Below are 25898 nucleotides of genomic sequence, written 5' to 3' on the forward strand. Positions count from 1 at the left end.
CTTCACGTACCTGACGTTGTACATTTTTCTAATAATTAAACATATATCCCCTCGACCTTGTGAAATTGACTTAATATGTAGAGGGTATATATTTCTATTATGAGAAAAATAAATAACGTCAGGTGCCTGTGCTTAATTTTGAGAAGTCGGGGCATTTTTATGACAAAATAATAAATGAACAGTTGTCATATTTTAATCTGATTTTATTTAAATTTTTCGACTTAATAGTTTCTCGAAAACTTGCCAGACGCACCAGCTTACTTTCTGCATATACCCCTATATTAAAATTTTTTTTTAATTGATCTCTATTAACATTTTGAGTTTTTAATCTTATTAAAAACCTGTAGATTTTAAAAAAGCACATTTCGTTATATATTTTCTCATAATAATGAAATATAATTATACTCTATACATTCATAATGTAGGTGCCTGTGATAGGAAGGTTCACCACTTACTCCGACACCGTCGCATTGTCATCGATACTTCATTTTCATGTACGGTACTATTTTTTTTTTAATGAAAAAAAAAAATACAATTTACCATTTAATTGACAAACAATTATGGTAAACAAACTTCTGTTTAGTTTTGATGATAAAAGCTATTTAGAAACCACAGAAGCAATATTTTGTTATTGTCATCCTGTACAGAAATTAGGTTGCGAACTTGCTATTTATTCAATTAAGCAGATTTGTTTATGCCTTTATTCTTTAAAAAAATTAATGTTGAAAAAAGAGTTTACTAAAGAAAATGAGAATGCCTCTTCATCGAGTGGTTCTGAAGTTGAAAGATTTACAAAGTAGAAAATTGTAAAAATTTACAGGAAGACCAAAGTGTTCAGTACCCTGTAAACCTTGGTAAAATAAGAAACACAAATCAATTTTGACTTCAATTTTATTAAGCAATCCAAATTCTTTTATTTCTAAATTAAGCTTGTGTTCTTAATTGCTTTTAAAGACAATATGGGATTCAAAGTTAGTTTGTTTTCTTGATCTTTTAAAACATTTTTTCCAAAATTACAAAACATTATTGATATTCCAAAACAACTGCATGACTTGGATCCAGTATGTAGGAAGTATCTGACAAACTGATGGCGCTGTTGTCGTCCTTGTGAGTATGGAAGACCACCTTGACTTCCTTGGGAATTCCAGTGGCTGCATGGAAAGATTCGGTCACCTTACTGGTTCCGAGGTTAATGGCCACCAGGTATCCCGGGAATCCATCGGCCTTTCTGGTGTACATCAGGAGGTCTCCATCTCTATACACACTCATTGTTCCCCACTGGAAGGACTCGTTCTCTCTCAGTTCCTGAAGCCTTTTGTACACCTTAAGTGTGGTGTATTCATCTCCAATGGCCTTTTCAGTCTGTAAATAATAAACAACACAAAACCTTAGTAAATACCAAAATCACATTAAAATTACAAAATAATATATTAAACCTTTTAACAAACTAATAATGAAACGGCCTTTTACCTCAACATTGACTGTAATGTAGTTAGCATTTCGATCCACCCATGGAGTATTCTGGGAGAATCCTGTTCCTTTAGAGTTCCATTGCATTGGTGTCCTGTACTTGTTAGGTGGAGACAATGTGGGGTGGTCAGTCATTCCGATCTCATTCCCGTAGTAGTTAAATGGGACTCCGGGCAGAGTGGCTTGTAAAGTCAACAAAGCTTTAATTTGTTCAGGGTTAACTAACCTGTCGGCCAAACGGTTGGAATATTTGTCTCCATACTGAAATTGAAATCAAAAGGTTATGATATTTCAAAGACATATCGAATCTTTGATTAACAGCAAAGGGGCCAATATGTAGATATCAACTGGTAATATAGTAAATGTGACTATCACTTGAAAAAAATATTGAATGATACTTTTTTATATTTTGATCTTTAAAGTAACAAAATAGCACAAGCTCACCATCCATCCGATTCTCTTGGAATTGGCATCTTTGAGTTTGGTCTCTATGCGTTCAGCAAATGAAGCGCCACTATCAGACAATGGTGTGACTCGTACAATGGTGACTCCGGCATCAAAGTACTCCATGGTTGTGTTCAGATCATCTTTAGCCGTCACAATAAGAGCCTTTTCTCTGCCTGGCTTGGTATTGTACGACTCCAACACATTCTGCCAGCCTTGCAGAATCTTCAAATTTTCTGGATGGTTCATGGTCTGGTTGTGCTCAAAATCAGCGTAATTCTAAGTATAAAGAAAAGTTTAATCATAGAACATTTTTATCATTTTGGACTTAAAGATTGACTCAATTTTATTTAAAATTGGGTCATTGAGTTATTCCCCTTTTCAAATTGGCAATGAAATTAACCATCATTGAAGTATTCAATCCAAACACAGCAAGCCTAAGAACCAATACATCATATTTAAAGCCTTGCCATTTAAATTTTCTTTGTCATAAATTTTTATGGAAGAAATCTTACATCGCCTGTTTTTCCAGTAATCAGAGTTTCATCCCCCAGATTTTCGTCCTCGTATAGATACTGAGCATTCTGGACATGGAAACCATCCACTCCTCGATCCAACCAGAAACGCAAGATGCTCTATAAAAAAAAGAACCAACACATTATAATACTTGAAACTCAAATCTCATTTTAAAATTTTCTACATAGCATAGTTTATCAAACACACCTCAAGTTCCTGTCTGACGTCAGCGCTCCTGAGGTTCAGGTCTGGCTTATCGCTTTCTAACTGATGGAAGTAGCACTCCTTTCTGGTGTCGTCATACGTCCACGCTCGTCCTCCTTTGACACTCATCTATCATTAATACAATAAAAAGATGCTGAATTTCATTGTTTCAGACAAATTAATTTTGTGCAACAAAGTCATTATCAAAAAATGTATTATTTCCATCTTTCTTATAAATGAGCTTTACCCAGTTGTTGGGATAGGTGTTGGTGTTTGGATCACAGCTGGCCCAGATGTAGTAGTTGGTGTATACTCCTTCTTTCATCTGACTCTTCTTGAACCACTCGTTCATCTTTCCACAGTGATTAGGGATGAAGTCCATGATCAGCCGCACTTGATTTAAAATATAAAAAGTCATCATATTTTTCTTAATAATAATTACTTTCCTGTTATATCAACATTCAGTATATATACATAATTATACACATTTGAATAAATAAACCTAACAGTGATTGCAGATTGGACTGAATAGTTGCCTAAGTAATGAAGACAGTTAACTGATAAATATCATTATTTTTTTTATTCATGTTGAAACAAATGCATGTTTGACATACTTTCCATTTTCTTAGTGGCTTTGCGAAGTGCATTAAAATCTGCCATAGTTCCAAATACAGGGTCAATTTTTTGATGATCGACAATGGCCATGCGATCATCATCATCACTTTCATACAGTGAGTTGATGTAAAGAGCCTTGCTTCCCACAACATCTTTCAGGTAATCTAAACGAGCTTGAATTCCTGTAAAAAATACATTAATTAGTGTTAATGATCAAGACAACAACTTAACACATGACTCTGCGCATTTGAATTCTATGCACTAGAAGCAGATCAAATGGAGACTTGTGTCAACCTAATTAATCTAACAAGAGGTTGCTCTACATAGAGGACGGGTTTCATGTACAACCATGCACATAATCCGACTCTAATCTGAGTCGCAATTATTCAAAGTTAAAAAAAAATTGTAAAAAAGACTCTCTGAGAGATCGATATATATATATCAATTACATAATTTTGATTTAAATATAAAATCAATCATAAATACCAGTAATGTCTCCCACTCCATCTCCTGTCTTGGTGTCCGCCTTTTCAGCTTTGGGGTTGGAGTCTTGGAAAGATTCGGGGAGGATTTCGTACACAGTGTCCTTGTCAAACCATTTTTGGTCAGGTCGGTAAGGACATTTTGGTGCCAGGACAATGATGACAATAGCAGCCACCAGCATACCGAGCCATCCTACCCAAAACACGATCAGGAGTATCAGCCTCACTTTTTTCCAGAAAGGGTCGTCGGCATATTGCATCAGCTCTTCCTTGCCCAGCCCTGTGAAACTCACGTCGTCACCCGAGCCGCATTCTATAGCGACATGTGGTTCTTTACCCCCGTTCACAAATTGGGCTTTAGAATCTGGTTCAACCACTGATTCTTCGTGTAATGGTGTTTTTTCCTCGACGTCTGCCATTTTCAAGGTGTAGTTCTTGTCCTGTACCTTGATCAATAGTAGCCACGCAACTAGTCTACTTGTCAATTGTGTTCAAACCTGATGCAACCGGATGGACTATTCTATGTTAATAGGTGGTGACAGCACAAAAACCCGTCCCAATACACTGTCTTTGCTTTTGATGATTGATGAAAAAATACCCACTGTTATTATAAATTGTTTTGATATGACCAAACTTAAATTTGTGATTAATATTTTAATGTTATTTATCATACGAAAATTTATATAAACTCTTAATATCACCCGCCATTGGAATCGTCTGAACTCTGAACGGGGTTCTCGAAGGGTTTACACTAGCCTTCTTGATAAAATTAAAAAAAAAATATGGTGTTTTATTCTTGGGTTATTAAAAATACAATTTATTTTAACCAAAGGTTGGTGTACAAATATTAGGACTTACTGATGGGACATAAAATTATGACGTGACATGCAATTTGATATATTTTCTTGTCTGAGGCGGGAAAGCTACTCCCGCTGTGTTCATCATTATTATCACCGCATGTTCAGCTCTGCTTTTGGCATGTGCAAAGCGCGCTCGTTAACATTCCTGTGCTGAGAGACGACACCATACGTATACAAGATAGGACTGCCAGTTAAAAAAAAATAACAGAAAAACTAGAAAAAGTTAAAATAGCTATAGGCCTTAGGCCCATCTGCAAAAATAAATTCAATGTCGCACATCATTCAGTAATAAAACTGATCATCTTACAATATCAGTTGTTTTGTGCAGGCACATTTACAGTTTGTAAAATAATAGTGATACTTTATATATAGATTACAAGTACATAATTTTGCCCAGATTTGTTTTAATCTTCAGCCAAAAGTTTTTGTTCATTTTATAACAACTGAAAAACACAAATATTTTTCTTAATTCTTTAATTTGGTTATGTATTTTACATGTCAATGTGTTATTCTATACTTCTGAAAAAAAAAACAGTTTTCGGACTTTCAGTTAAAAAATCTTTATGAGCAATCGTTATTAATTAATCAACTTTTAAAGCCAAATTATATACATATGTACTTGTCAAATTGTTCCGTTTGATTCGATTTACATATCTTTAAATACTGATAGGATAATTCTTGTTACCCCACTTTTTTCAACATGACAGCAGTTACTCAGTTATATAGATCTTACATTTTTTAAATAGTTACTAGTATGTTGATCAGCTTATTTTTTTTCTTATGAATTATATTCTATTGTATACTTAGGGAGTTCCAAGTTCCCTTTGCAACTTGTCCTGTCAGTATATTCTATATTTTACAAATGCGAATCACGAATAGTTGACAATGTATTTTACATTATACGTGCAAACTGAATGAACACATTTTCTGATCTAATTATAATGATCTCATGCACATTATGATACTCTAGAAGAAACATTTTCAATTCAGACAATTAGATCTAATGCATTACTGCAATATTTTTATTTTTAATAAGGGGGAGGGGAGGGATTATTTACGAAATAAACGGTATTCTCTCACAACGTACATTTTCAACGCTGCAAAATTGAAGCAGACGAGACACACGGATATCCCGATATCAACCATGCACGGCAAGCGACCGAAGTCCAGACCACCACAGTGCAAATAACAATACTATGAATTTCATCCGGGATTAGCTTGACTCACATATATCCATCAACCAATATTCATAAACGGTTCTGTCCATACTACAAAGAGCAACAGGCTTATTTGCTACCCGAGCTGCTGATAACCTGACATATATAACATAACACAAATCTAGTAGTACTACATGTTAATGTAGTTGCACTACGTTTGTGCTGTGTTCGTCGCTTTGTTAATTTGCTACGTTAGTGTAATATACGTACAACAATGTAAACCGTACACAAAAATATTATAATTGTACCTCCAGAATCATCACGAAATATCACGGCAAAGAGACCACGTCCAAGTAACTATGTTACTTCAGGAAGATTGCTAAAAATTACGTATATAATCTGCGTGTAAATGTGCAAATGTGCACACTTCGACATTTCTCACCCCTCTCATTTAACTATCAAAACTGAGAGCGCAATCATAAGAAAGTAACTTACAATCAACCTCAAAATTAGGTGCGCTTTAATTTTTTTAGTAATATACACGTACCATCAAACAAACAAAAATACCATGATTCGCGTCTAAATTTAAAGTTTAGGATTAGTACAACGAATAATTTTTTTGGACTGATCTACATGTTTTCGGGAAGTGGAATCCACGGATTAACTAAGGGATTAATAGTGACTTGGGCGTTTGGAGCTTTTATAGAAGGATTTCGTTTAATCTGGTATCCAGAGGGCTGAATGGCCGCATAGCTGGGGAAAGATTAATTATGTGTCACGGGCGTCCCATACGTATAGCTGCTCTCCCAAACATAAATCTACATGTCTTTATATTCTAAGGTTAAATCAGAGACCTACTTCCTTAGTATATATACTTAGTTAATAAATTGGTATTTCAAACAGAGATCTAGAGTTACAAATAGGAGTCCATAGGTGCTTTGGAATCCCTCTAGATTTCCTGGAAACAAACGCCTTATTGAAATTTTTAAGATTTATTGCTGAATGACAGTATATTTTTTCACAAAATACTCATGCAAAAACTGTTCTCCATGTCAATTATCACAGCATCAGAATAATAGTACATTAAGATATTCCCAATACAATCCTCAGCTCTTTGTTTGCTCAGTCTCATTATGTACAGATGATGTCTTTCCTGTTTTACAGTTCACTGATGGACAGACAGGCTGGGGGTAATCTGCAATGTTTGTGCCCCCAGGGGGTAGGACCTGTCTCACATTCATGTTAATCCTGGTACACTGGACATACTGACTAAACAAGCCCCACTCGACTTCCTGTCGTCTAGCTGCTAATCCCTCTGACACATCTGGAGATTTGGGGTCATTTTCCTCCGATGTTTTGTTTCCATGATAAGGTGAATCTTCATTAAAGTTGTAGCAGTGTTTAAGATTATCTTGGTCAGCTGGCAGAATTCGGGGCACGGCGTGGTACACCAGACGACAGTCCCCGTACATAATGCACACGTCGCCGCTGTGGAGACTCAGACAAACTGGTTTTGTGGCCTTTGTCAATCCACCGAGCTGGAACAAAGCATCCTGACCAAAACTACAGAAAGTAAAGTTGGACTTCACTATACATAAATGTTAAAGTCTTACCTACATGGGCCATTCATCAATTCTAATTACAAAATACATGTATAATCTTTCACCTTTATTTTTTTCTATTGAACCTAAAATACCACGTTTTGTTATTAATTTAATTAAACTGATATTACTTAAAACTACTTTATATTTTATTTTATTAATCGTTGTAAATTAAATGAAGTTCAGTTTTCTTTTTATTTATTTTACCATAAAGATAGAATCATTCATAAATGTATAAATAGAATACTGGTAAATAGCATGTTAAATACCTGAATGAAAGAAGTGGAGCATCATGGTCAATTTCTGAGATGTCTTTGTGGGGTCCCATGTCTCCAGACATGTGATAATAGTTCACAATGGCCGTCTCTGCTGAGAAGTTGTGATAGCCTATAGTGAAAGCAATGTATCGACAGAGCTCGTATAAATCAGAGGGAAACTGTGACTTCATTTCATCATAGTAGGCCTGTAAATAGCATATTTCTCTAGAGATTAAACTTGATTGCTTCTTTTTATGTTATTAAACATGATATCAGTACATTTCACTTGCATTTATACACACACAAGTACCTGTAGGTATGAGTGTGTTCCAGTGTATAATAAATGATTATGTTCTTCAAAGAAACAATAACCATTTATACTGGTATACATGTACAAAGAATTTTCTCCACTATTTCTTAAGAAATCCACTATGTTCATACAAATACTGATAAAACCAAATTATGATTAAGTCTAACCAATTTAAATCATTGATCTGAAATGTTCACTTCTGTTTCATTACTTAGTCTTGTATGACTGCTAGAGTTTAAAAACCTTGTAATAACTTTGATAACATTCTTCTCAACAGCTTACCCTTGAATTCCATTCATAGTTATAGCCCATTGTTGCCCACCTTAGTTTCATAATTAGACTGTCCTTATTTGTAATATTTGACCTGCAAAAAAAAAAAAAGATTTTATAAGGTTAGAGTTTCTAATCTATGAATAATAATATTCAAGCATAGAATCATTACTTTTTGAGTGAAACAGTCTTATAACTGCAGTAGGGTGTGCATACAAATTGAGTAATGCACGTTATGAAAATTTGTTTGCACAAACAATTGCTAAACCATCGCCAATATGAACGATCCCCTCCCATTAGGCCATGATTGCATGAGACAAGAATATCTCATGGTTCATTAAAATACTGACTAATGCAAGTAGCACAGTCGGGGTTAACTTTTGATGAGACTTTTTATCATCCAATCATAGATTACTTTAAAAAATGGTGTTTACTGCTGATGCAGTAACACTGCACTGCATGTAGAATTATAATATGCTAAAATGTGACGTAACAGATGACACACGAATATTCAGCTTTACTACACTTTATGTGTTTGGGCAGCCACAAGTAGGAATGAGTTATGAGTAACTTATGACTGTGGCTTTCGACTATTTATATTCACCTACCCTGACTCTTTTTGACTGGTGAGCCAAACATCACTGACATTACTCATGTCCACCAAATTGTCCAGAATTGTCTTGCTGGGTTTGTTAGGGTAGTCCAGGACACACCTTTCAATCCAGTACCTCTGGTGGCCATCCACAAAGGGATTCCTGATGAAGATGAACCCTGAATAAAAGGGAAAAATATATCAAGTATGTTAAATCATCACAAAATACAAATGCTAAATGGAATGCTTATATACATGGTGAATTATCTTTTCATAACAGACAAAACACACATTACTGAACAACCATTTGTCATGTTATAGCAAAATGGACACCTGATCAAAAAACAAACAGAGGTCCTTCTCTCAATGTAATAAATCCCTTTTCTCGGTCAGCTCCTGCCACAAAGTCAGTACATGTAATAATGTAACAACAACAAAAAGTTATTGGAAAAGAAATGATTCATTTTGTTATTTTCTAATATAAACATATTACATATTTCAGTACGGGTGTTTTTTTTTAATTGCATTTTTCAATCGACACAAAGAAAGAGAAATAGTCTCAGTAAAATCATCAAAATGAAACTTTTGTAATGATGTCTCTTCCAGAAAAGAATGCTGGAGAAAACGTACCCAGGAGAAAATGTACCCAGGAGAAAACGTACCCAATTTATAGGGTACGTTTTCTCCAGGAGAAAACGTACCCTATGAAAATAATAAATAATGGTTTTCATAGATATTCTTAAATGAAACAAAATAAAATATACAATGAACATTTGTATCATTTGTTGTTGTTGTTTTTAAATGCATAATCACATACTTAAATTATTAAGACAATAACTTGTAACATACACATACATGAACATGGCCTGAGCAGTTTAATTAGTCGACAATAATACACCATAAACGAAACCGTTAAATGATAAGTTTTTATTGCAATCTCATTTGGAGAACTAAATGATGAGTATGTCAAGAAGTCGATATCGCGTTATTTTTAGCATTTTTTTTGAAATTTATCTATAGAACAAAGTTGCTTAATAAAACCAAGTCTACTGAAGTCTTTTAAATATTTGTTTGATTCATATATATGGAAACTACTACGAAATGTAACATTGAACAGTCAATTTGTTTCCAACGCCACTGACATGTATAATGTGTGGAGAGTGAATATTTCTACCTCCTGCGCAGGGAGGCAGTACATAATATTACATAATAATAAATTAACTGCTCAGGTATCTAATTGATTATCACTCAAATTAAAATCAGGGGATCTCGCATAGAGAAACTAAAATTGGTAAGGCTACCGATAAATGGATAATTAGAAGAAGTAGACTGATAACACTTTATGACAGGTAATTATTTCGTACTAAAATAAAAGTTGCTACAATTATTATAAAGATATTATTCATAAAATAAATATATTTCTATACATCTATGCATTGAAATATGCATAACAGTAGCATTTGAAAATTATTTAATATGTCCAACCCCTTTAAAATTATAAAGTATTAAAGTCATATATCTATAAAACTCTTACATTTCTAGATATTTATTATGAAAATAGTATTTTAAAGTATTTAAAACTATTAAGTAGTATAATTATGATTTGCATAGGGAAAACGTACCCGGGTACGTTTTCTCCTGGAGAAAACGTACCCTATAAATTGGGTACGTTTTCTCCTGGGTACGTTTTCTCTTGGGTACGTTTTCTCCTGATACCCCAGAAAAGACATCAATACAAATTTTGTTGTCTCTATGAATCTTGCTGAGATTAAAAGAGAGCCTGAGTACGCTATTGCATTATTCATTTCACCAAGCCCAAGCTTGGACACTGAACAATGAAAACCTCCCAGACATATTTTCATAAAAATTAAAACATCTCATTATATGGGATCTTCAGCTCAGTTGAGGGGTAATTTTTTTTCCCCATTAAGCATTTACCTGGAAATCCTTTGATAGCGTAACTCTTCCATTCTTTTACTGGTTTTAGGCCTCTCACTGCAGGATGCTGAGACTCTTGCAGTACAATTTCTTGGACCTGAAGTTAAAAACAAACACCTTAGATTACATAATTACATCATTTAAAGATTGAAACTGAATGAGACATCGCAATGCACAAATGCAAGAAACTTACACTGTCCATATTGTTTTGCTTTGTAAAGTCGATGACATCACCAAGATCGAGCTTAATGTCCTTTCGTTTGTATTTTTTGTACTCTGGTTTAAATAAATCTTGTTCACCATCTACAGTTTCCGAATCTTGGCCGTACAAATCCATTTCAACAATTTTTCGACAAAAAAGTTAAACGTGATAAAGTATGGGGATAACAGGTGTATGATAAGTCGAGGCTTACAATATTCGTATAATATTGTTCAATAATGCGGACAAAACAGAATAATTTTTTCTCATTATCTGTATTCTATTTTGATATACTTACAATTCGAATATCTGTATGATCTATATAACATATAGATCTAACTTATCGACACTGCAGCAAAAATAACAGTCAAAGAACGACTTAATCATAACAATTTTAGGTTTACTAATTGCAGGAAAAGGCGTTTTTATAGCTTTAATACAATCAGTAGAGAAAACAAAGTAAATTATCGTTATATACCCTAATATTAACAGGTTCCTCTTTTTATTATTGAAGAACAGTTTGCCCATCAATGTAAAGGAATGTTTTATAAAAACTAATCAAAATACTCTTTAAAATAAAATTGAAGACTTGTAATTTGAAGACATGTCTCATATGAACTTCATAATTTACAGATGACCAAAAGTTATTCAGACTCAGGTGCCAAAAGTATGTAAATAATATTCTATTTTAAATAGAATATTCTATTTATAATTCTTTTTTTATTTTTTATAGCTCAATTTTATGATCCATTTCTGATGGAATTTGAAAGATAAATATTGATAAATGCAGATTTCTTTTTTGTTTTTGTTTCTTTAGTTTAGTTAATTTCCAAACATCAATTTTTGAGATGTGATATCAGTGTATTTATTTCTATTAAAAAAAAAAAGACATTTGAGCTATCTCAATTAAAAGGATAAATAATTTTAAAAAATACAGGCTCTAAAAATTTACTTTAAAGATATGTTATTTGCAATTGGTTAGAAAGTTATGTCAAAATGCACATGATAAATTTGCATTGATAAATCTAAAATGAATTCAAATTCAGTCTAATTGTGACATTACATAACAAAACATGAAAACTTGTTTTCTAAAAATTATAAAGGCTCTGCAACAATAAAAAGAAAAAAAATTGACTTCTTTTTTGGCATGTGTGTGGGTAAAAAAAATACTCCTTGTATATTATGTGTCCAACATAATATGATAATATGATTTATTTTAATATAAAAAACTCAAAAGATGATCAACATTTTAGTCTTTAATAATCTCTCTCTCTCTCTCTCTCTCTCTCTCATTCATGTCTTTGCCGTTATTTTCTGAGAAAACTGCAATAGCAAGTCATGCATTTCTTTAGCACTGTGTATTTGCTGCCTGATGATGGCCTGGTACTGTGGGTACTGCATGATCCTCTGGGTCGATGGTAACTCCCCTTTTTCATTAGGAACATTAACACATGCAGGGATATACTTCACAGTATCAGCATTCAACTGACTGTTCTCCAAGGCAAGCCTCTGTATTAAAAATAATGACCCCAAAAAATTATATTAACAATTTACAATAAAAGATACCAATGTGCATCAAACTTTTTCAGAACTTATATACCTTTATTTCCACTAGTAATGGCAAAACTTTACTATAGTCTGTCGCAAGTTATTGCTTCCATCAATTTTTGATGATTTTTAATAAAAATACAATTGAAATCGATGAAAGGGATATATACAAGATATCTTCAGTGAACAATTATCCCTTTTCACAGGAACAAAAACAATTTTCTTACAGAGATTTATAATCGTAAATGTTTACATCTTTTCTCCATTCGGAAGTACTCGGGATACCTCGCGCAATTTTTAAACGTTACCATCCGGGCTTATTAATGGCTGATGCAATGCAAAATCTCTGTAGGCTTTCAATTTTGGGATGTGTATTGAAACCTGAAGCGGTAGAGGGGCGTTTCAAAACAGATAATCTGGACATTTTTCATATTAGTGGATGAACGTAGTTTGAGGACAAAGGTACGGTACCGGTATTTACTATTATTGAAATATCGAGCAAAAAGTGGTGGAAGCAAAAACTCGGGACAGAGTATACTTAAAATAGCAAATACCTTTTTTAAACAAGCCCTAGGTTAATTATCAAATTTCTTTGAGATGTGACATTCTAATGGTTTTGACATTTTAACAAAGTGACCAGATATGATGAAGAAACAACAAATATCAAATAAGCTAACATATCGTTCTACAGAGCTGAACAAACTCATCTGGGGTATGAAAATCATCTATATATTCAAATTTTTTTTTTAGCAAAAGCTTTCTGACCTACATTTTACAGAACAAATAAGCTTTTACTTATCAGTGCATTATTGATCTGACTAGTTATTCTGGTGCACAACCATATTAAGTACAAAGAACTTTTATATTTACTAAATGTACCATATTACACCTTTCTGTAGATATATTCATACTTACCAAACTAATTTCTACTTGATCACACATGGAATAAAATTCTTCCAATGATTTCTCAAATTTTTGCAGTTGAATATCAACACTGGAACTGTTTTAAGAAAATCAAAAAGACATATAAAATACATGAAAGACAATTGTGAAGACAATTGAACTTACAGTACTGATCAGACCCAACCTAACACCAGAGTAAACCCCAACTAAACCCTGGGGTTTACTTTCTGAGTTTACTTTGGGTTTACTTTTTGAAAATTTGGGTCCACTTGGGGTTTACTTTGGGATTACTACTTGTATTTTATCTTATCATCCTACTGTCTGTGATTCCTGCCCCTTGTATATTCTGAATACACATGTAACATCTGCTTTCAGACAGGGTATACTTCTGATACGGGTTTACTCTCTGTGTCCATTCTGGGTTTACTTGGAGTTTACTCTGGGTCCACTCAAGTAAACCCAGAGTAAACCCAGAAAGTAAATCCAGGGTTTAGTTGGGGTTTACTTTCTGTTAGGTTGGGTCTGATTGGTACAGTACTGTAATTATTGAAATGTTTTTGCAATTAGCTTCCTCTGCCTTAGTTAACCCAAAAGTAAAAAACTTCAATAAAATACTTAATACAGTATTAATTTCTCCTCTTGTAATTTTCACCCTTCTACACTTGTAAACAGTTTCGGCCCGTCTTGAATATGCCCTGGCATAGTTTTGTTTAAAGAAACATAATTTGAGATATTGAAGTTTGCCCATTCTTAAATTCGCCCACTGACAATGAGGGCGAAAGGAAACGGGGGAGAATATTTCCCTACATACATTATCTGTTAAAGGCCGAACATTTTTACCGGGTGGTAAATTTCAGGTGAGGGCGGGGCTTAATTTCTAGAGGTGTGAAAGCCTCCGGGGCTTGCAGTCTACCTGCGGTCGTGAACGCTGCTAATCACTATACACAGGAAGCAAATTAATACACAGGAAATAAATAATTAGTCAGAATTGGTCTTAGTTTGAATATGTTATTGTTCTAATGACCATATGAAGCGATTTTATACAGAACTGTTTTGCGTCGTCCGAATTTTCTCTAAGCACACGTGTGTAAAGTACAATTGAAAAAAATTCAGTAAATTAATTCTGCTTTAAAAATATAAGTTGGTACATTGTGTTTAGCCCTTGACATTTTTTAGGAAGGTAATTTTAATAAATATAATTGTATAAGAAAACCATACGATCATTTGGAATGTGGAATGTAAAGGTAGCCATTACACGGTGAGAATTAATGGAGTTCGTTTTTCATGGAGTGGTCTTTTCCTGCAACAAGTTCCAGTCGAGTGTATTACCAGTAAATACAGCTTTAGTAGTTCACAAGAGTGTATGTGCCTTGGAGCTGCTCATGCATCTTCGTAGAATTTATTAGATCACATGCATTCATTAGACAACATGATTGAAATATAAATTACGTATTTTCAATTACTGAATAATTATTTTTCATAAACAATGTTAATACTGGTAATGTAAAAAATTCAATTTTTAATCCCCCTTTTAATACATGACGGAAAATATCAAAGGTAATGTTGTTAATTGCTAGTAAACAGAAATCCGCGGACCTGGCAAGATTACGCTCGGACGATAACGTCAATCAAACTGGGTGCTATTGTTTCAAACTTGATTGACAAGCGGCATCTTTTTGAAGTTTGTACAGGTAAAAAAGGGGGCGTTTGTAAAATGTTCGGCCTTTAAAGCATGAGATACATACGTGCTATCCTCCAGCTGTTGTGAGTTGTGATGCAGACAGGTTCCTGCAATTTTCATTAAATTCTGGGGAATAAAAACGAAATAGATTAAAGGTATCATCAGTTAATCACACTTAAGTCCTAATAATAATTTGATTAAACGACTCTGATCATCTACATCTATTTAGAGACATAATAACATATAGAAATTTAACAGGTTGGGACCACTCTCCCAATTGGGATATAATAGCCGGTTTGGGATATAATAGCCCAAATGGGATATAAATTTTAAGTGCAAAAAATAAAAAAAAAATTGATTTTGAAATTTTTGATATAAATCCGCATTAGAATAGATGAAATACAACAACTTTTGGTAAACAACTTTTTCTGTAGCTGTACTATTACTGAGATTGATCCCTCAGTTTATCCAAAACTTCTTGGGGATCAATCTTACAAACTATAGACATATAGAAAAACTTCTTAACCAAAAGTTGTTGTGTTTTATTTACATTAATGCGGAATTATTTCAAAAATTTAAAAATATTTTTTTGCACTTAAAATGTATATCCCATTTGGGCTATTATATCCCAAACGGGCTATTATATCCCATTTGGGAGAGTGGTCCCAACCTGTTTAATAGTATTATTTAGCTCTCTGTGTCAGGTCTAGTAAAGGTAACGTTTAGTGCTATACTTACAACCAACGACTCTTTTAATCTTGGTAAAAGTAACTTAAATCTATATATTGGGTCATTCTCTGCTTGGTTTACAGGTTGGGCGCCTGCGCTTTGCTGTACATTAGGTTGAGCTCCCCCTTGTCTCATATGCTCAACTGAGGACGCCATCTTTGATTATATTTGATACCAAACCCGATCTAAAACAATGATTTTGTTTAAAATTGTAAATTTTCTTTAGCTTAAATGATATTAATGTTTTTTAGTTTTAGAAATATATGTAAAATATAATGATATATAAAATAATAATAATACATTAATAAATAGAATACGCATATTTTCTTGAAACTCTCTTTTTTATTTGAAAACACTTTTTGGGTCATTAGTGTAATCATACTATTTAGACTTGAAAAAAGAAGTGGAAAATCGAAAACCAAATAAAATGCCACCAACAGTACAGTCAGGTCCACGAGATGATAGAGACCGAAAAAGACCAGGAGAAAGAAGGTAGTATTATGTTAGAAGACTAAAATCAATGCTCTTTCATTTAATTTTTTGCATTTAAAGTTATGTTTCGAATTTTCTTGATTATGGTTCTACTGTATTCTGTATTCATATGCAGCACACCTGGGTTTTGGTTTACACTGAACTTTATTTTAGCTTGTTTTTCTGAATTTTATATTTATAATTGGTTTCTTTTCAACGTTATTCTGAATCAATGTTTTAATTTTTCAGATCTGAGTTAGTGTGCAGAGTGAAATACAACAACACTTTACCAGATATACCTTTTGACCCCAAATTCATCACTTACCCTTTTGAAACAAACAGGTATCTTTTATCAGGGTCATACTATTAATAGTGAGAAATTAATTAGAACAAAACATAGTCCTATATGTAATGGGAAATGTTTACATCTCTTCGCCATTCAGAAATACTTTGAACACCTTGCACAGTTTTTCAATGTTCTCATTTGGGTATTTCATTGTCATTGATTTGCAATGCATTTAGATACAAAATTTGATTATTTAATTGATGGAGCAAGTGTTAAGTGTTTTGAATAGATAAAACCTTATCCTACCTCACTCAAACTTGCTAGATAGATGTGATTGTTGATATATATTACATCATGATTTCTATTCCTTTGGTATTAAATCACATGTTTATTATTTTATAAAATTATATTATATAGCATTCTTTTATTAGTTACATGATTTGTACAGTAGTTGACCTAATATGGTTTATTCCATCTAGGGGGGAAGTGGAGCTCTAGCTCCATATGGAATTTACTGACCATGAATAAACTATACTATAGGTCAACTACAAACCATGTAACAATAATATCTTAGGACTGCCTTTGTATAAATGGAAAATACTTATAGTGAATAATTACAATTAAAGTTAGGTTTTATAGTTTCAATATGGGTAACAAAAAAAACTGACATCATGATACTCTAAAAATGAAATCATAATGCTCAAAGGGAGGAATATTTTGTACTGACAATGTATGGAATATACATGGTCTCAATGTGACTGCTGTTAGCCAATGATTTTGTTACAATTTAGCAGGAGGTAAGATATAATATGATATGATGCAATGTTGTATGATATAATATTGAATTATATTATACAATATCATATGATACAATATATATAATAAAATATCATATTATATGGTACAATATTGTATGTGGTACAATATTGTATCATTCCATTTGATACATTTAATATTGTATTATACAATATCGTATAATATGATATGTCAATATTGTGTGATATGATACAATATTGTGATAAACCACACATAAATATAATAACTACATGTTAATAAAGGTTAATAACTATGATTTTCATATACCGGTAAATATGGATAAAATGATTTTATAAAGATGATGCCTCATCTCGCTGAGCTCTGTAATCTTTGATTACCTATGTTTTTAGGCTTCAATTAAATTTAAATAGATTTGAATTCTTGTTTTTCCATCTGACCATTTTCTATACTGATTTATAATTTTTTTTTTTTTACAGATTTGTAGAGTATAAACCCACATCATTAGAGCGGAGCTATAAATATGACCTTCTAACAGAACATGATCTTGGTGTGACAATTGACCTCATAAATCCAGATACATACCGGATAGAGCCAGGAGGTAAACTTATAGTGTTAAGGTGCTATGGGACACTTCCATGTTGTGGCGTATTGTTTATCGAAATAAACAATAAAACCAAGTATAATAATATAAGTAGTTTCTTTCCCAATAGTGTAGCGCAGTGGGTTAGAGGGTTTACTGCGAATTTGTTTGTCATGAGTTTGAATCCCGCTGGGGATATTACAATTTTTACCTCTCCAAAATATTTCTAAAAGCTATATTTTGGTTAAATATTGTAAAATATGAAAATTTTTAACTGGTGAAAGTATTTCAATGATAATGTACTTTAATCCTCATTGATATGGACAGATGTCCCATACCACCTTAAATCTTAATAGACATTTTGAGTACATATCATTCCTCTGTGGTGTCTGCAAGTTTAAATGCATATACTAGCTTTTTTTAAGTATGTATGTACTTATTTAATAAAAAAAATGATTGGGAGTTGATTTTAATCAACTCTTCTATGCAGTTACTTAGACAAACCGAAAGTGAAACAGTGTTTGGACCTCAGCACAAATCATCGCTGCTGACAAGACTTAGTTCTTGAAAATAATTGATAAATTCAATGTAATGTATGCTAAAACATTGTTTTTCAAGGAAACTTATTTATTAATACCTTGAAAATAGTAAGATTTTAAATGGTACGTCACTACGAACAATTTAGATATTTTTGTAGTCGTATGTATTCCTACGCCAGAGTTCAATATTGTCTCGTTCAACTCGACACTCGGCTGTCTCCGTAAATATTCGACAAGCAGAGAGTCTCTCTTGCTTGTCGGAGATTTACGGTGTCAGCGATGCATTTAGTTGAACGAGACTAGAGTTCAATATTGCTTGGATCCATACAATTTTCGAGAAATATTTCTATTACTGAAACATAGTTTGATTGAATTAATTTTATCTTTAAATATTATTTGACATGATTCATATGGGGGTTTCTAGACATTCTTGTCCAAAAATTCATATGAAAATGTGTGTAATTCAAATACAAATTAGAAACTACATGTACTTGTCATGCAAAATAACATATTATTGATTTTAAAATAAATAAACATCGACAAAATCAACTCCGTCAGTTCTTCAGTACTTCGATTTTTTAAATTATTATTTTGATTTGATTTTAGCATACCTAGATCCAGAAGATGAAAGACTATTGGAAGAAGACCTCAATACACCCACAGATTCGAAAAGGTGAGACTCGGAGAAGCATTTATGATATATTTTTTGCAGTTTTCACTTTTTAAGGCTTTGTTCCACTGGTGTTTTCTCTATGAAAGATTAACATATCTGAAATTTCTTTGCAGATCTAGACAGCACAATACTACTGTATCATGGTTGCGGAAAACAGAATACATTTCTACAGAGTACAACAGATTCACACAGAAATCAGATAACTCTGAGAGAAAGTAAGTGCTGTAAAAACATTTACTGGTAATTTGTTACAGGTAGAGGCTTGTGTGGGAAGGTTATTTCTTTATCAGTGCCAGGGAGACTGGTATTGCTGCTTTTGAATGATGCACACTTTTAATATGTGTATCTACTTACAAAGGCTAGACCATGTTATCAACATAAAAACATAAAATATTTTTGTGATAACGTAGAACAATTGTTATAAGATACAGTGTGTAGGCCTTCTCATTATTTGTGATCCATGAGATTGAATTTTCATTATGTGTTTCTATGCCTGAATATTGGCTTGAAAAGGAAACAGTGGAATTCATCTTGCATGGTGTCATGCAGGGTAGGGATTAAAAGTGCAATGTCAAAAATCAATAACATAGGTGATGTTCACTGGATATTAAGACAAAATTTTTCATAAAAGAAGTTTATTACTTTGTTAACAGAGTTGGATTTAAGATAAAACAGATCATGAAAGATGAAGACATATACAAAGACAGAGCGAGCCAGATACAGGCCATAGATAAGACATTTGAACAAGCCAAGGAAAAGGTATCTGAATTTGTTAAAGTTATGGTTCTTGACATAATTCCAGATTATCACATATAAACTATAATCATTTTCTGAATGCTGACAATTGTGATTCATAGAAGAACTCTGTGTATGTTAATTGCTAATCCCTATTGAAAAAAGATTTTGGATAAATTGTTTCCTGTTAGATCACCAACTAACATATCACATATCTAAGATTATTTTCTGAATTCTGACAATTGTGATTTAGAGAAAAACTTTGTGTACATAGTAACTGCTAATCTCTAATGAAAAATAATTTTGGATAAATTGTTTCCTGTTAGATCACCAACTAATATATCACATATCTAAGATTATTTTCTGAATTCTGACAATTGTGATTTAGAGAAAAACTCTGTGTATTACTGTAGTAACTGCTAATCCCTACTGAAAAATAATTTTGGATAAATTGTTTTCTGTTAGATCACCAAACATTACAGTAAGCCTGGTGTGACACCTGTTGAAGTACTGCCAGTGTTTCCAGACTTTGATGTAAGATTTCAAACTTCAAATGATAGTAGCTTGAAAATCAAAGCAAATTGCAATTTTTTACATTGAGAAATACTTGCAATATGACCTTTGGAATGAAAAATCGCTAGTCATTGATCAAAATTTAGCATTGTTAATGACTGATATTTATCTGCATTATGAATTGTTAAGGATCAAAATTGATTTTTTGCATATCTTATCTGCATAGTTGATACAGTCTTTTGTAAAGCAATTTGCTTTGTAGCTATGGAAACATCCATTTGCCCAAGTCATTTTTGACTCTGACCCTGCTCCCAAGGGTCGGCCCCAGCCGGCTCAGATGGAAGAGATGTCTCAGGCCATGATCAGGTGTGTGTGAAATGAGGTGTTTTGTCGGATCAGCTAGAGCATTCCACAGGGGATGATCTGCTTTTTGAACTGATTCACTGTTTTCAAGATGCCTCAAGGGGCATTTTTATATAGATGTAAATATGAGGAAATGGAATTCTAGAAATGTTTTATGGACAATGTACAATAGTAATCTTTTTTTTGGCTCTGAGATTAAAATTGAACATTGTTTATTCCATGTTGAACAGTGAACACTACAGAAAAAAGAATGATAGATTTAAACAGTTTATTTCATTCTTCTTTTGGTGATATGATGTCATCAGTATAGCAAAATTTTAGGTCTTCTGTAAAAGATGTCAAGAAAATAATGTGATGGCTGCTTCGAACTTGAATTCCAAATAGTGAATTTATGTTGGTCAAAGCATGCAGCTCATAACTACAACTTCGAAGATAGACAAAATGCTAATTATTCATCACTTAATTAGAAAAGGTTGTCAAACAAACCAAATTAAGTGGTTTGCATTGAAAATTTGATTGATTTTGTATTTTGTTTTTATCAACAAGTTTAAATGAAAGATTATTTCTGATTTACAGTTTTTATATTTCCATCAAAATTAGGGGTAAATTAGATACAAGTGAATTTAGTTTTTTGATGATGATGACAATGAATTGAAGCTTCTTATAAGCATGTTTTGTTTGATTTACAGAGGTGCTGTTGATGAAAACAATGAGCAGTTTGTTGCATACTTCCTGCCAACCGAGGAAACGCTAACAAAGAGAAAGCGAGATTCGGAGGAGGGGGTGGATTATAATGCTGAGGATGAGTATGTACATACTGACAGGTCTCATCACTGAGAGTGAAGCCATAAATCGAAAAACAATAACATGACATTATAAAAATATGTACATGTATTACATTTATGTATGAGAAATCTCTTTTGATTTTACTAGCATGGGTATGCCAAGTATAAATTGGTATAACCATAAAGTTTTCACTGTTATGTTCAAATGCATACAATATTTACTTACATTTTTTGGAACATACATGAATGTTTTCTGAAAACATCATATTTTTTTTCATTAAGAAAATGTTGGCAACAAAACATACATTATTTCCTGTAAATCAATATCTATTTGAAACCAAAGAGACTACACTCATGAGGACTTGTAATCTTTCCCAGGTATGATTACACACTAGCCAGAGAATACAACTGGAATGTCAAGAACAAACTCTCCAGAGGTTACGAGGAGACATATTTCTTTGTGTTCAGAGAGGACGGAATGTTTTACAACGAGCTGGAAACCAGGTCAGTTGATGCTTTTTTCTGGGCATGTTTTGTGCATTTTACATTCGCCAACAACGTTTAAGGGAATATAAAGGAATCCTCATGTTCATCTGTCTGTTTGTCTCTCCCTCTGTCTATCTAACTTTCATGTTTGGTACTTGAAAGAAACATCAGAAGCTCATATTTTGAACAAAAGTTGCTTATGACATGCGGATATGACTTGACTTTGACTCAAGGTCACTTTATCATCAACAATCACAGCATTTATTGATAAAGGCCTTGTGGAGGAAACTAGTTCTGTGTGAACAACTCTTGATTTTTCGGTTGAAATAAATGATAGCTTTCTTCTGTTAGCTAAGGGGCAGGTTTTCTGTTGTATAATAAAAATTGTTTTTTATTACTGTATAATTTAGTAATTTTTATGAGTGTTGTTGTTTTAGGGTGAGATTGAGCAAGAGGAGAAAGACAGGAGGAGCACAGATGGCCAAATCTCGACTTATCGTCAAACACCGAGAAGTGAACGAGAGAGAGGTAGCAGCACAGGTAAACATTTCACTCTCAGTCATGTGAAAACACTCTAGAAGTACCTTTGTCATATGTGAAATGTCTGATATGCACTCAATAAATGTTGATACTAGTTAAAATATTTTGCTGCAGAATGCCCGATTGATGATGTTGGAGCCCCAACAAGAGGAGGAGGAAGAAGAAGAAGCACAAGAGGAGCAGCTGGCTGGATCAGGTCATTTTTTTTTAAAAATAATTTATCAATTAAATTTTCATATATCTATTTAAATAAGATTTTCATATACCTGTATCTATTTAAAAAATGATGAAATCAACAATGTAAGTTAATTTAGTCAGTGTTTGACCATAATGCAAACATTTTAAGTAAATTTTACATGTAATGTTCAGATGAAGAATTCCGCAGTGGTAGTGAAGCAGGAAGTGTCAAATCGGCTGGAAGTCGTCACAGCCGGTCAAGGTCACGTAGCGGTAGTCGCAGTCCATCGCGCAGTAGAAGCAGGAGTCGCAGCAGAAGCAGCAGTCGATCATCTCGTAGTCGCAGCAGAAGTGCCAGTGGAAGCCGGAGTCCTTCACCAGCAAGAAGTGAGAGCGAACACGGCAGTGACAGTGACCGAGGGAAGAAGGACGAGGAGGAGATCTTCGGGTCGGCCAGCAGCTCTGATGAAGATTGAAGGAGCTCTATTGAAAAAGAACTCCTGGAGGATTCTGTCAAAATGGTGCAATAACATTTTTCGTTGGAAGCCATATTTTATTCTTTGGATTTTGTTTTTTTCTTTCTTGCACCATAAACATAGACCTAACTTTAAAAAAAATCCAAAAAAAAAATTATATAAGGTGTAATAAGTTCAAAAATTTTCTAACAATATGTTTAGAAACGAGTTGAAGGTTCAGAATATTTAGTATGTATAGAAAATCTTCTGATGCACCTTGGAGTTTATTTCTGTAAAATAAGTATTGTTCTAAAAGACCAAATGAGCAAAGATACATGGTATTGAAAATGTTTGATTTTAATATCATCATCATAATTTTGTCAAATCATGCATATAAAACATCATTATTCATATGTGCATCATGCCTGTAAATAAATCAGAGATTTTGAAGTTTATCTTTTTGGCTTGTTTATCTACAAATACTGGTATAATCTCCTAAAGCTCTCATTAAGACAAGAGTACTTTGTATTCAGACTTTACTAGTCATTGACCTCACTGAAATTATCACTGTAATTACCAAGGACTGTTCTTTAGATGTTATATGAAAAAATTTTAGTTGGAAAAATTTGTTGTAAACTCTATTTGTATACATTATATCCATTACTTTAACCAATCAAATATATGCATATGGTCAAAACTATCAAAAGCAGGTATGCCCATAATAACTACATAATTTTAGTTCACCTTGTTGCAATGAGAGAGAGAGAGGAGAATCCAATTATGCTAGAATAAAAAAACACAGTGTAACATCACAGCGTGTGGGAGGGGGGGGGGGCAGAAAGGGATCACAGCTGGAGAGGGTGTCCAATTTTAGATAAGATATATTATTTGAAGAAAAAAAGGCTATAATTTGTGAAATTTAAATGGAAGCATGCTTATATTTGATGGGTGTTTTAATTGATCCATACCACAACCATTTATAGCCAGAGAGGAATTGCAAAATAGGTAGGAGTGTCAAAACTTACAGCTTGACAAATTGAGAAAAAAGATCTTCAGAGGAAAATGGGAACTTTATGTATTTGTGAATTCAATCATACGTCAAGGTGATATGGGACAACTGTCGATATTAATGTGGATAAATGTACATTATAATCAAAATACCTTAACCAATTTCGAATTTAAAATTTTTACAACATTTGACCAAGTGCATTTAAACAATTTGTAGAAGGTAAAACAAAATAAAAGCCAAAGAAAGATTCGAACTCGTGACTTACAGTTCATTGTAGTTAACAGTCAAACCCACTGCGCTACTCTGTTCGGTGACTATATTTGGAAAGAAAACTTTAAAAATTATACTTGATATTATTGTTTATTTTGATAAGAAGTGCATCAAAATATGAAAGTGTCCTATATACCACCTTAATCTTTTGTGCCAGAGAGAGTTCATGTGCAAGGCCCTATTTTACAGTCTTTTGATGATTATAGAGAATATGATTTAGGAAAAAACCTTTAGACAGATCTTTCAAGTTCTTTCTTACCATGATCTGTAGGGGTCAAGAAGGGGTCGTAATGATAGAGATTATCTTCCTAAGAACATAAGAATAATATGTGCAAATTGATATGGAAGCAAACTAATACACAAAAGCTCCACGTTTGTTTGAGCAATGAAATACCATTTTCATTGGTATAGTTAAGCTAGTTCGCCACATGGACCAAATTAAGATGGACAGCGTTGTACCTGTGAGCGATGTGGCCTATGGGACTTTTGTTAAACCCATAAATTATCTGCCCTGATTCGACTGTTTCAAACAGATACTTTGTTACGTATATACGTATACACGGGACATTACCAATTGTATGCCTCCAGTTTGATCGGGTTATTTCATTTTCCAATGTATGAGCTTTTTGCTGTGGTTAGAATGTGTTCTGAAGAAAACCGTACATTTTTGTCCTAAGTTGGTTCCATGTTATATTCTACATGATGTTTTTTTTAGCCTACTACAGAATACACAAAGTTCCATGAACTGACACGGAAAACTAAAAAACAAGGAGCTTTATTATCTCAAATGCAGGCTGTAGGAAAGGTGTCTTATAATGTCAAATGTACAATAATGTGGTAAAGAACGTTTTCAAATATTTTCATTGGCACACCAAACGGGTACCTAATTAGCATATGACCGTTTTGGTTTGAAAAAAAGATGGCCGTGGGTTTCAGGCGTGTAACTGGAATCAAACGCAATTTTTATGAGATCATAACTATATCACCAGAGACATGAACATGGATGAAGAGTACACCTAACTTTCATTTGTTCCCATTACGACAAAGTTAATGGTCCAGACACAAAAACGGGAGAAACAGATCAGATAGGGTTATTTTTGTTCAGAACGTTTATGTTTTAAAATTAAACCGTAGTAACTAATTTGTTACCGTCCCCCTTTTCGGTGAAGAGTACAAAATGTTTAAATGAAATCTTTGCGCCGCAAAGTAGATTAGAACAATGTTAGATTAAAATATCGGAATAAAGTGTTGACAAAGAAAGAAAAAAAATCGACTAGATGAAAAACGGTCGTGATATTTTTGTGAGAATTTTATTCTAGAGATATTTCTCGAGTTTTAAAAGTAGGGAAATACCGGTTATAATTAACGCGAACGTGAGTTAGTTTTATAAATGGTCCTAATAATGCTGTCATTCTGGAAATTCTGAATATGCACTTCAAATATGATCCTAATCTGAAACGAGC

General features: G+C 33.2%; 4 protein-coding genes across 4 annotated transcripts; 1 reads left to right on the plus strand and 3 right to left on the minus strand.

Moving 5' to 3' along the window:
* Positions 1-873: 873 nt before the first annotated feature.
* Positions 874-4233, minus strand: LOC105332134 (amino acid transporter heavy chain SLC3A1). The gene is made up of 8 exons (XM_011434586.4): positions 3736-4233; positions 3249-3431; positions 2882-3027; positions 2638-2763; positions 2430-2549; positions 1915-2193; positions 1471-1731; positions 874-1362 (listed from the first exon to the last, which is right to left on the minus strand). The coding sequence occupies exons 1-8, from the start codon at positions 4148-4150 to the stop codon at positions 1024-1026; spliced, it is 1869 nt and encodes a 622-aa protein (XP_011432888.3). The 5' UTR covers positions 4151-4233; the 3' UTR covers positions 874-1023.
* Positions 4234-6730: 2497 nt separating this feature from the next.
* LOC105332133 (nucleic acid dioxygenase ALKBH1) lies at positions 6731-11156 on the minus strand. Its single transcript, XM_011434585.4, has 6 exons — positions 10910-11156; positions 10717-10813; positions 8795-8957; positions 8199-8280; positions 7619-7812; positions 6731-7311 (listed from the first exon to the last, which is right to left on the minus strand). The coding sequence occupies exons 1-6, from the start codon at positions 11051-11053 to the stop codon at positions 6855-6857; spliced, it is 1137 nt and encodes a 378-aa protein (XP_011432887.3). The 5' UTR covers positions 11054-11156; the 3' UTR covers positions 6731-6854.
* Positions 11157-12194: 1038 nt separating this feature from the next.
* LOC105332132 (mediator of RNA polymerase II transcription subunit 29) lies at positions 12195-15956 on the minus strand. Its single transcript, XM_011434584.4, has 4 exons — positions 15786-15956; positions 15112-15173; positions 13379-13463; positions 12195-12424 (listed from the first exon to the last, which is right to left on the minus strand). The coding sequence occupies exons 1-4, from the start codon at positions 15930-15932 to the stop codon at positions 12209-12211; spliced, it is 510 nt and encodes a 169-aa protein (XP_011432886.1). The 5' UTR covers positions 15933-15956; the 3' UTR covers positions 12195-12208.
* Positions 15957-16120: 164 nt separating this feature from the next.
* Positions 16121-23606, plus strand: LOC105332131 (RNA polymerase II-associated factor 1 homolog). The gene is made up of 13 exons (XM_034468353.2): positions 16121-16268; positions 16497-16589; positions 17787-17908; positions 19036-19102; positions 19216-19317; positions 19756-19861; positions 20303-20371; positions 20613-20716; positions 21403-21519; positions 21877-22002; positions 22422-22524; positions 22639-22720; positions 22894-23606. Exons 1-13 carry the CDS (start codon positions 16204-16206, stop codon positions 23175-23177), a joined length of 1440 nt encoding a protein of 479 aa, XP_034324244.1. The 5' UTR covers positions 16121-16203; the 3' UTR covers positions 23178-23606.
* Positions 23607-25898: the final 2292 nt, after the last annotated feature.

The sequence above is a fragment of the Magallana gigas genome, chromosome 6 (genome assembly GCF_963853765.1).
Source record: "Magallana gigas chromosome 6, xbMagGiga1.1, whole genome shotgun sequence".
Taxonomy (NCBI): domain Eukaryota; kingdom Metazoa; phylum Mollusca; class Bivalvia; order Ostreida; family Ostreidae; genus Magallana; species Magallana gigas.

Coding starts and splice junctions, on each gene's coding strand:
- LOC105332134 (XM_011434586.4), bottom strand. CDS start 4,150: ATGGCAGACGTCGAGGAAAAAACACCATTACACGAAGAATCAGTGGTT. Junction 3,028..3,248: donor AGCCACTAAGAAAATGGAAA/GTATGTCAAACA, acceptor TTTTAAATCAAG/TGCGGCTGATCATGGACTTC. Junction 1,363..1,470: donor ACATTACAGTCAATGTTGAG/GTAAAAGGCCGT, acceptor TATTATTTACAG/ACTGAAAAGGCCATTGGAGA.
- LOC105332133 (XM_011434585.4), bottom strand. CDS start 11,053: ATGGATTTGTACGGCCAAGATTCGGAAACTGTAGATGGTGAACAAGAT. Junction 10,814..10,909: donor AGCAAAACAATATGGACAGT/GTAAGTTTCTTG, acceptor TTTTAACTTCAG/GTCCAAGAAATTGTACTGCA. Junction 8,958..10,716: donor CGCTATCAAAGGATTTCCAG/GTAAATGCTTAA, acceptor CCTTTTATTCAG/GGTTCATCTTCATCAGGAAT.
- LOC105332132 (XM_011434584.4), bottom strand. CDS start 15,932: ATGGCGTCCTCAGTTGAGCATATGAGACAAGGGGGAGCTCAACCTAAT. Junction 15,174..15,785: donor GATTAAAAGAGTCGTTGGTT/GTAAGTATAGCA, acceptor TTTATTCCCCAG/AATTTAATGAAAATTGCAGG. Junction 13,464..15,111: donor CAACAGCTGGAGGATAGCAC/GTATGTATCTCA, acceptor TTCTTAAAACAG/TTCCAGTGTTGATATTCAAC.
- LOC105332131 (XM_034468353.2), top strand. CDS start 16,204: ATGCCACCAACAGTACAGTCAGGTCCACGAGATGATAGAGACCGAAAA. Junction 16,269..16,496: donor AAAAGACCAGGAGAAAGAAG/GTAGTATTATGT, acceptor TTAATTTTTCAG/ATCTGAGTTAGTGTGCAGAG. Junction 22,003..22,421: donor TACAACGAGCTGGAAACCAG/GTCAGTTGATGC, acceptor TTGTTGTTTTAG/GGTGAGATTGAGCAAGAGGA.